Source organism: Bos javanicus, chromosome 13 (assembly GCF_032452875.1).
Source record: "Bos javanicus breed banteng chromosome 13, ARS-OSU_banteng_1.0, whole genome shotgun sequence".
In the NCBI taxonomy this organism is placed as follows: Eukaryota; Metazoa; Chordata; class Mammalia; order Artiodactyla; family Bovidae; genus Bos; species Bos javanicus.
Window position 1 is genome coordinate 77,919,927 of NC_083880.1, and position 10,698 is coordinate 77,930,624.

At 56.6% G+C, this 10,698-nt stretch overlaps 1 protein-coding gene across 3 annotated transcripts; it reads right to left on the reverse strand.

Moving 5' to 3' along the window:
- Positions 1-54: 54 nt before the first annotated feature.
- SPATA2 (spermatogenesis associated 2) lies at positions 55-10,653 on the reverse strand. Of its 3 annotated transcripts, XM_061437931.1 has the most exons (4): positions 10,496-10,653; positions 8,341-8,762; positions 4,267-4,699; positions 55-3,427 (listed from the first exon to the last, which is right to left on the reverse strand). In XM_061437931.1, the coding sequence occupies exons 3-4, from the start codon at positions 4,585-4,587 to the stop codon at positions 2,195-2,197; spliced, it is 1,554 nt and encodes a 517-aa protein (XP_061293915.1). In that variant the 5' UTR covers positions 4,588-4,699; positions 8,341-8,762; positions 10,496-10,653; the 3' UTR covers positions 55-2,194. The 3 variants fall into 3 exon arrangements, with proteins under 3 accessions (XP_061293915.1, XP_061293914.1, XP_061293916.1); XM_061437930.1 differs by lacking the exon at positions 8,341-8,762 and having other exon boundaries at positions 10,496-10,651; XM_061437932.1 differs by lacking the exons at positions 8,341-8,762; positions 10,496-10,653 and adding an exon at positions 10,081-10,466.
- Positions 10,654-10,698: the final 45 nt, after the last annotated feature.

Genomic DNA, 10,698 nt, shown 5'->3' on the forward strand with positions numbered 1-10,698 from the left:
AACCCAAACTTCAGAGCGGCAGAGAGGAGAGACATAAAACCCCAAACACTTCAGTAACAATGGAAGACACTTTATTATTATTTTTTAAAGCATCTCTCAACATTTCAACTCTTGGTAGAAATCAAATGCAAAACATCTGCATTTTTAAATTAGCATCTATTTATCTCGATCACAGCAACCTTATACAATTTAGATACACACCAAGGAGGAGCACGGTCACAGCATTTCCTATTCCAACCCATGAACACAGTGTTTCCGTGATGATAACCCACACTGGACTTCTCTTCCAGAACAAGTGGGTTATTCCTGCTTCCGTCTGCTGTGTCAGTTACGTGGCATCACGGTTGGTTAAGAGTTAGTGTAGTGCTAGAGCAGTCTGAAAATGGAAAACTGGAAAAGTCAGGACTGGGACAGGCACTGACATGTCTGAAATGTGAAAAGGAAGAACAACATCAAAGATGGGTGCCGAGTGGGAGGGCCTTAGTAATAAAGTTGGTTGAAACTCAGCTTCATATACACATGGAGTATCTACAAGTGATCCACTAGATATATATATTAAAAAAGCCATAGGAGATTTTGAAAACCTTAAAATCTCTCAACTGAGTTGGAAGAACATCAGCAAATTCACAGTGGCCTCAGGATTCAGCCAGATGGAAATGTGCTCAGGAGCTGAATACCTCCTCCCATCAGAAAACCCACTGCAGGTCAATCCCCGTAACATTCTGTACATCACCAACACTTATGGCTAAAATATATTGTTAGTTCACACGGAAGCGGTTCTATTTTCAGATTCTTGCCCCGCTCCTCCTCTGTAACCCAAAAGGATAATCTGGGGTCAGTTAATTCACATACGGAGAGGCTCGGCTAAGAATCTCAGGAGGCGCCCATCTGCTGGGCGCACGCAGACTCCTGCCCACTTCTAGTGCAAAAAGGTCGCGTAGGTTATAGACGAGTCCTGGAAACAGGTGAAGAGGAGAGGACTGAGGTGGAGGGGTGGTGGGGATCCCAAACCCTCTTCCTTCTGAACTGAGACTCGAGGAGACTGCAGTGCAAGGTCCACTCAGCAAGCGGCGAAGACCAGGCTGGAGGTCCACAGGGCGAGGTTCCCGACTCGTCACTGGTGGTCACAGTCTGCGGGCGCAGAGACCTCTCAGCCCGGACAAGCCCCCCGAGGTGCACACTGGAGGTAGGTGTTGAGATTGGTTGCAGGGAAGACAGCGGCTCTCCACGAGCCCAGGGGACATCGTCTCTGTTCCTCCTCCGCGCCCACACGCTCCACTCAACCTTCCGGCTGCGGCGAGCGGAGGCAGCAAGGTGGAAGGGCATGAGCCCCTCCCCTGGAAGACTAAAGAACCTGGGGCATCTTTATAAATAGCTACATCGGTAATGTTTTCACCACTTTGAAACACACGGCAAGTTGAATATTTATTTAAAAATAAATCTCAAAAATATCTATGTACAGTACAGGAAGAGAAGGATGTGCAAATGACAGAAGGTGGGGGGCCGGGGGTCAGTGCCGTGGTGGAAGGTCCACACTGCAGAGCGTGAGGGCCAAGTTCACAGACCCCACAGCTGCGCTGAGCTGTGGAGGCAACAGCATGACATTCAGTGAATCCTGGGCTCGGGCCACCGTTGATGCGTAGAGGCAGGGAAGGCAGGCGGGGGATGCCGGCGGGGGTCCCGGTGTTTGGGGACGGTGACGGAGGGATGAGCCAGTGGAGGAGGCCCGGTGTGGCAGGAGGGCTCATTTCACAAGCCAACAGGCCTCTAGCTCACCGCTCCAGGTGGGCATCTGGAAGCAACCCGGGGGGCCCTTCCCAATCCAAGTTGGCTTGCCATGGGAGTGAGTGGTCGGCAAGAGTCCCAGAGATAGAAACCATCTTGAAGAAACAACCCCCCCCCCACCAAAACAAAAAACAAAAAAAACAGGAACAGGGAGTGGAGAGATTAGCAAAAAGGAATCCCAACAGAAGCGCCACCCTCTCTCCTGCCAGAGGACAAAGCAGCCATCAGTTGAAATAATCTGAGTCGGTAAGGGAACTCCCACATGGGGTGGCCGGCCCCAGGATCCCCCAACACCCGCGTGGTCAAGGGCAGGGCTCTGCTTCTGAGATCTATGCCTTAACACTGCTTCCCTGTGACACCAGAAAGGTCGGAGGTGTAGCCCTTGGAGCAGAGAGGTGAGGGGTGGCGTCTATCTGTACACGAGATGGGAGAACTGGGTGGACTTGTAGTTCAGCTGGTTGTTGGGCATGAACTTGTGCAGCTCGCTCTTTTTGCAGCAGGGGTCGTAATGGTAGGCGCTGAGGCAGGCGTCACATGAGACTTTGGAACATTGCGTGCAGGTGTTGGCGGCCCCCGGGCGGTTGCAAAAGCCACAGCGGGAGGTGGCGGCCACAGCGGAGGGCGGCTTGGACTTGGAGTGGAGGTGCGGCGGCCGCTCGAGGCCCTGAGTCTGGCCCGCGTACTTCTCCCGCAAGGCGGCCCCGTGGGCCAGGCTGTCGTGGCCGGAGGCCTTGCCGGGGAAGGCGCTGGGCTTGGCGGCCGGGGAGCAGGCCAGCAGGCTGTCGCAGCGCTGGCAGAAGGCGGCACTGCAGGACAGGCCGCAGTTCTGGCACTTGGAGAGGGCGGACTCTTTGGCGGGGGTCGAGCGCTTGTGGTAGCCGGGGTGGGCGTCGTTTCTCAGCAGCCAGACGTCGGGCCGCAGGGCATCCTGCCTCCGGTAGGCGGCCCGGGGCTCCGCGTCCGTGTACAGATCCACGTCGTCCGAGCCGGGCAGATAGGGGCCGCGGAGCAGGCCGAGCCCGTTGCTGGGCGCAGGGGCCGGCAGGTCGTCGGCGCCGCCGTGCGGGGAGCCGGCCACGGGCAGGAGCGAGGGTGGCGGCCGGACGATCTCGTCCTTGAGCTCGTCCCCTGGCTCGGCGGCCGCCGGCTCCTTCCGCAGGCTCAGCGAGGTCTTCAGGGGAGGCTTCCGGCTCTCCCAGTAGCTGTCGTAGGTGTCCACCGACCGCGAGGGCTTGGTCACACGGGGCTTGTAGTAGTCCTTGGCCGCCCGCTCGCTGGCCGACTTCTGCAGCACCACGCGCGCCATCGAGGCCGACAGCGGCTCGCGGGCCTCGGCGCGCCGCCGCAGGGCCTCCGCGCACCCCCGCGCGTCCTCCACGCTGCCCCGGCGCTCGCTCACCACGTCCAGCTCCGTGTAGCCCTTGTCCTTGACCTGCGAGTGGATCTCCAGCATCTGCTCGCACTCCACCTTGGCCAGAAAGAGTTCGAAGGAGACCATCTTCACTTGCAACGTCTCGACCAGCTCTTTGAGCCTGTAGGCGGTCCCCAGCTCAGGCATGTAGCCCATGTAGCTCAGGATGGCTCGGATGTCCTCCTCCAGTAACGTCGACTTGACGTAGTACACGAAGGGGCCCGTGTAGGTCTAGGGGAAGGGAGGGCAGAGGAGCAGAGGTGGGTTCTTCTCTCCCAGACACACCGCGGAGACTGTACCCGGGCGGGCTGCACCCAGTCTGCACACGGGCAGGTGGGGAGCGGGGTTCGGGGCCATCTCAGGGCGGCAGGTAGAGGCTACTGCTCCCCAACAACTCAGCGCAAGGGTCTGAGGGAAATGACCCCGGGGGGGCAGGGAGCAAAGCCACTGGCCTTCCACATGGGCTGCAGGGGCCCTGTTCCTTGGGGAGGTGCAGGGCAAACACTGATGGAGAAAGGGAATCGGGTCAGAGGCAGAAACACCCAGGAGCAATGCGAGTACCCTTTCTGGTATTTCCGTGAGACTTAGCCTGACCCGGGGAACTCTCCTGAGCCACCACCACCTTTGAAATGATTCAGAACTCTCGGTCTCCAGTTCCTCCTCCCCCCTCATCCCTGTCTCCCTCGCCCGCGGCAGCCTCCTCCAGGCCTCCACGCTGTCTACCTCCCATACAACCGCCAGGAGTCGTCTTCTCCAGTGGAAACTGGATCCTGGCCCTGCCAGTTTCCCAGCCCCCTTAGAATAATTTCCAGCCCCTGCCCCGGGCTCCAAGGCCCTGCATAACTGGGTGCTGCCCACCTTTCCAACCTCACGGTTTCAGATGTGAGCTGCCAGGGGCGGGCAACCAGTGAAGAGAAGGCACTATGCAGGGAGGCCAGGTGGCAGCAGGGAAGCCAGGAGGGCCCAAGCAGAGGAAGGAGGAGATTACACGGGCACAAACCCTCTTCCCAAGATGGACAGGAAGGCGCAAGAGGGGAGAGCAGCATGCAGAGCCCGTCCCCAGACCTTACCTTGATGCTTCTGAACTCCTTCTTCCAGGGGCAGAGGAAGAGGTTGATGCCCATCGTCTCGAGCACGCTGAAGGCGCAGCGCAGGGCCCGCAGGCTGGAGGAACGGAGCGAGCGCAGGGAGCTCTCCACCACCTCATAGAACTGGATCAGCCGGAATCGATAACAGGGGTCCACCTTGTGCAGGCTGAGCAGGGTGGAGGCTGCCGCCCGCAGGGACTCATCACTGCTGGGGGTGGCGTCCCCTTGGCTCTCGTGGAACTGCACGTACTTCCGGAACAAGTCATCCTTGTATTTTGCATCCATTGAACTGGGCTTCCCCATCTAATCCGATCCAGGGACAGGGGCTACCTTATCTCCTCCATGGCTTCTGGCTTAGAGGCAGGGACATTGCCAGAAGCATCGACATGCTGCCTGCCTGGACCCGCAGAACACTCTGGAAGGGGAAGACCGAGAAGCACGTCATTCCTCGAAATGAAAGGAAAAGGCTAGTGAGGCTGAAGCAGAGAGAGGAGGAGGGTCACAGGACACAAGGCTGCCCATACCAGCAGGATCCCAGCCTCAGGTCTCAACGAGTCAGACATTTCATTCCAAGATCCCCGTGCAGCCCCTGAAGGGTTCAAAGCAAGGGGGACAGGTACATGATCACACCTGTAATCATTTTTTTTTTAAAAGGCTACTTTGGCTGCCGACCCTCGGAGAGTCCCTTGATCTGCCTTGGTTTTTCTGTGGGGCGGGGGTTTTGGCCATGCCCTGTCTTCTGGGATATTAGTTCCCCAACGAGGGATTGAACCTGTGCCCCCTGAAGTGGAGGCATAAGTCCTAACCACAGGACCACGAGGGAATCCCACCCCACCTTTGTTTTTTATGGTTCTCTCTTGGGAGAGGACAAAACCTTCTAAGCTGGACGCACAGGATTCACACACTCTTGCCATCTCCCTGGCCACTTGTTAGTAGAGCAGGCACAGATCCATCAGTATTCTTGGCGCTACGATGCTGCAGCAATCGGTATTCATCAAGGGATACTGCCAGGGCCAGGGGAGGCAACACAGCCCATAGGGGTTACAGACAGATTTCAAAGCTGGACTGCCTGGGTGTGAACCCTGGATCTGCTTCTCCAGGTTACTTGGGCCAAGTACTCAATTCAGTTTTCTCATCTGAAAAAGGGGGTTAATAATTCTTACAGTCCAGAGCTGGTAGAAGGATTCTCTGCAGTCTGTACAGAAAGCTCTTCAGGGACTTCCCTGTGTCCAGTGGTAAAGAACCTGCCCTCCAATGCAGGGGGTGAGGGTTCCATCCCTGGTCAGGGAACTGCGACCCCAGACGCCTTGGGGTAACTAGGGAAGCCTGAACACTGCCACAAAGAGCCCGCAGACTACAACGAAGCCCCAGTACAGCCAAGGGAAGGAAAGGAAAAGAACGCTCTCCAGAATGCCAGCTCAGAGTAGGCTCACGAGGCACACAAGCAGGCGCTCCCAGTGTCAGAAGGTGCGACACCTGCCAAGCGCTCTCCGGAGGTGAGATCAGTGAGGCAAGTATCTCCCGCTGGGGTGGACATGTGCTTCCACACTCACCTGGCCTGCATTTCCTGCCCACAAGCTCCATGGGTGCAGATTGTGACCAAGTGACTCAGGAAAGGTCACAGTGCCAGGGCAGGGCACACGCTTCATAAAAGCCTGCCGCTGTCTTGAGTGAGTGTGTGGGGGGAGGGGGAGGGTCCTGTTGGCTGTGGGAGATGTGTGTGTGTCGGGGGGCGGGGGGGCTCCTGTTGACTGTGGGAGATGGTGCGGGACCGAAAACAAGCTGCGGTGGAATGGATGGACCTGCACAGTCCTCCAGCAGCTCTGAGTCTGGCTCAGAAGTCCTAAGTGCCCATGAGCCTGGTGACGATTAGGAAGTCCATAAAATCACACAGGCGGCAATGAGATACTCCTCTGGCTTCTCCAGTTTTGGGGAGATGCCCGGGGGGTAAGACATGCAGGAGAATTAGGGACACAGAAAGGCCACCTTCTCCCACCCACTGCCCTGCCAAGGAAGCCCAAGGCTCAGACTGAGCAGCACATAGGTGAGCAGTGCCACTTGGGATCAGATTCTCCCTCCTGCCCAAGGTCGCTGTGGCCCTCAGAACAGCCATCCCTGTCCTTTGAGGTCCACCCACACAGACCCTTCTGCCTGCTTCTCAAACACATCAAGCCCATTTTGATCTCAGGACCTCTGCACACGTTGTTCCTTCTGCATGTTCTTCCTCTGGTCCCTCCTGTCGCCGGCTCACTTTCATCATTCAGGTCTCAACTCAATCATCACTCCTCTGAGGCTCTCCCTGACCACCCCAGCTCAGTAAATCGCACCTGCCTGGCCCTTGTCATCCCATTATCCTGGGGTAATCACCATCTGAAATCATTAACTTTGGGCATCCCAGGTGGTCCAGTGGTTAAGACTCCACAGTTCCACTGCAGGGGGCATGGGTTCAATCCCTAGTGGGGTAAGTTCTGCATGTCACTGGGTGTGGCCAAAAAAAAATACTCTGGGAAATTTTCAACTTTATTCATTTACTATCTTCTGTCTGTTTCCCCTCAATATCCAGTAAGCAGTCAACCCTGCGAAGGCAAGGACAATGTCTGTTTTGTTCTCCATGATGCCTAATAGCACCTGGCACACAGTAGGTATTTGATAAAACAGGCAAATGCACGATGCTAAGCACGTCAGCATTCACCACGCTCGCGTTTCTCATTTAGCTCTCCTTAGAATTCTGGAAGGCCAGCGGGAGCGGGAAGAAAGAGAGGCTCCATGACATGATCTGCCATGGGCTTATGTAAGCTCAGGGTTAGGAAAAGGTGGACCCCAGGTTCCAAGCCTGGCCTGAGGACTGGAAAGCTGTGTTCCTCCCGCCACCCCATGCTCCCTGAGCTCAGCAATATGCAGGCCTCAGCGGTGCCAGGCCCCAGGCTGGTGCAGTGAGGGGGACAGGGCGTAGGCAGGGGACAGGAGGGCACAGCGGCTGAGAAGACAGAGCTCTGCCCTGAATTCTAGCTGAACAGGCTTACCGCTCAGTATCAAAGTATGTGTGTTCACTTTAAAAATAAAACTGCATTGCAACCTGAGAGAAGACATCACTGTCCTTGCTAAAAAAAACCCATATGCATTTACCATTTTTTTTTTATTTATCCAAAAGAAGCTTCCATCCGGCCTCTGGCCCCAGGGACTGTTTTTTAGTACATCTGAGAACAATTTAGACAGAGCGACATCAAGCCTCTGAAATACTGCTATGATTTTTCTCCAAAGAAGTCAGGCTTGAGCCAATAGAGACTGACTTTTTTTTACAAAAAACAGAGTCAGCCACCCTCAAGCTCAGCTCTGCGTCTGCTCAGTGCTGTAACCATACCACAGTCCCCACCCTTGTTTGTGGCTGGCAAATAGACAAGCAAAAGGGCTGCAAACAGCCCGGCTGGTATTCAAAGTCCTAAAGCCAAGGGCGGGAAACACATCTAAGGGGAATCTTGAACCATCCTCCACTGGTGAGGAAACAGGTGAAAGAAAATGCTACAAGATCCTTGAGGAAAGGTAAGAAGGAAGGGAACAACTGTCGTGGTCCTACTGTGCGCTAGGCCTTGGGCTTTCCACTTTAACTGCATCATCCAGTTTAATCCTCACAGTTCTACGAGGAGAGAAACCAAGGCTCTGCCATTAAACAACCTGCTCAACAGAGCCTGAAAAGGTCAGAGCTGGAATTTGAACCTGGGGTGGCCGGCACCATGGCCTGGGATCTTCCTCCTTTACTTCACTCATTTATGGTTACCATGAGTACCATTCACCAAGGGATTAGCACAGAAGGGCCCTCTGCTAAGTGCCCCATGAAAATCAACAAAATCCACTCGACAACCCCAAGGTTAAACAAGAAAAAACTGAGGCTCAGAGGGGCCAACTGGAGGAGGGAATGGCAACCCGCTCTGGTAGTCCCACAGCCACGGAGAATCCCACAGCCAGAGGAGCCTGGTGGGCCACAGACGATGGGCTCACAAAGACTCTGACACAACCAAGCGACTCGGTGTGCATGCGCAGAGGGGCCGAGTCACTCACCCTAAGCCATAAGGAGAGGGAGAAGGGGCTCGGGGATCTGAACCCGGGTCTGATGCCAAAACCCTGACTCAAGCTCTGAGCTGCGCTGCTCTCAGGCACAGCTGTCCAGCTGCTGGATAGCTCTTCTCAGAAGGGCTTGATGAAGGCAGACGCCCTGTGGCAGGGCCAGCACAGCTGAGTTCTAAAAATTTCGGTGGCAGCAAGACTCCCATCTTCTCACACGGAGCGGGACTGGAAGAGCACAGATCTCTCTATGACGTAAGCTCAAGGGCTGAGAGGGGAGGCTGACCAGCGCCCGGCCAGTGGTAAAGCAGCTGACATCATCCCTCCTGAATTCATTTTCTGAGAATACAGGCTGCATTGTAGCTGGTCATAGCTGGTGTCTCTTCTGAGCACAGAGCCAGCAATTTATTCCTAGCACTCTGCAAGAACAACAAAAAACACGCTCTGTGCAAAAACAGCGTGGTTACAGAATACCAAGACAGCGCAGTGACAGAAGCCGTTAATTTCTCCAAGCAACCCAAGGACTGGAATGCCAAGACATGCCAGGCTGGCGGAAGAATAAAAAAAAAAAGCATGGTACCATGAACATCCCTAACAGAATCGGTGGGTGTCCAGAGCCAAGAGACCTGGTCAGCACCTTCCTGCACCCACAATCTGGGCCCCCCTTTGAAGAGAGATATTGCAGTCAGGGGCGGGGGGCAGGGGGGTGGTGGCATTTTAATTATTTTTTAAACACCTCAGAGGAAAGCTGGCTCTGTTTAAAACCTTACTGAACGGAACTGAAATGATTCTGGATAGCAAAGCATGAGCTTGGCTTTACCTCAGCTGGCCCATTCAAGCAGAAACATTCCCCAAGCAGCATCTGAAGGCTTCCTCCTCCCTGCACAGGCAGAAGCTATTTTGGGCCCGGCACTGCCCCAGTCCACAGGTTTACAGATCCCTGGTCTAGCTTCAGGCCACTCAGAGTTCCCTGGGCCTCCAAACAGCAGCAAGGGGAGTGCCCATCAACCCCCTCCACCTCTGCACCCCACTCCTTGGCACTCATCCCCAAGCCCCTGAGACACATCCTAGGCAACCTTCCACTGGCAGTGAAAACACCAGAGGGTCCCCACACCCCAACCCAATCCCAGAGAGATTCAGAAAGAGGGCTTCCTGACCTCTGAAAATAGCCTCAGCCGATGCTGAAATTGGGCTTCCCCAGTGGCAGCTGCCGCTGGCAGAGGGGCTCTGGAGCAAGCAGGCTCCCCTCCCCGCAGCACACAGAAGCTGGCAACTGCTATTCCCAGTCTGGTAATTCCTACAGCCTCTAAGCGCCACATCAGTTGTGCAAAACACCCTAGTCCCAATCTCGGGCCCTCCCCAGGGACTGTGGCCGAATCGACAGCAGCTGTCATTTATTGGCGGGGGGTGGGGGGTGGCTTCCCTGGTGGCTCAGACGGTAAAACATCGACCTGCAACGCAGCAGACCCGGCTTCCATCCCTGAGCTGCGAAGATCCACTGGAGGAGGGCATGGCAACCCACTCCAGTATCCTTGCCTGGAGAATCCTATGGACAGAGGAGCCTGGCGGGGCTATAGTCCTGTGGGGTCGCAAAGAGTCGGACACGACTGAAGCGACTGAGCACGCACGCATCATTTATTGGATGCCTGCTGTATGCCAGAGGCTGTGCTTCCTGTGCATCTCCTTTTATCCCCACCCCGGCCCCGAGCAGACAGGTTCACTCCCCATTGAACTAACCAGCCAACTGAGACTCAGACGATGGAGTGACTTGTCCAAGGTCACAGAGTGAGTACAAACCCCGGTCTGCCACCGGAGCCCGGGCTGAGGACCAACTGCGCGGTAACTGCCTGCGGCTGGAATCGGGGTGTTCTGCTGCCGCGTTAGTCGCCGAACATGGGGTGCTCCTCCTGAGCTGCCCTGAGCCTCCCACCGCCGGTCCCCAGGAGGCTGCGAGGCAGCCCTCGTGGGGGAGCGGGTATCCTGAGGAGCAGCCGGGCCCCCGGAGTGCCGGAAAGGCGGGCTCGCCCATCGCCCCCTCGCCGGCCGCGAAGGGACCCCGCTCCCGGGCCGGCCGAGCCCCGCTGAATCGGGCGCCCCCTCCGCCCAGGGAAGCCCCAGACGCCGTTTCCGCCCGCGGCCGAACCGCCCTTACCCCGGCACCGCCGCCGAGGACGCCCCGGCCGAGGTGAGTAGGAAGCAGCCGCGGCCGCCGCCGGAGCCGGGCCCGGATGGGCGCTCGGAGCTCCGGCCGGCTGCGGGAGACCGCGACCAGTACCCTGGGGCCGCGGCGACCCGGAAGCACTCAGTCCGGAAGTGACGTCTCGGAGGCGGGCCCAAAGGGAGGCCAGGCCGCGG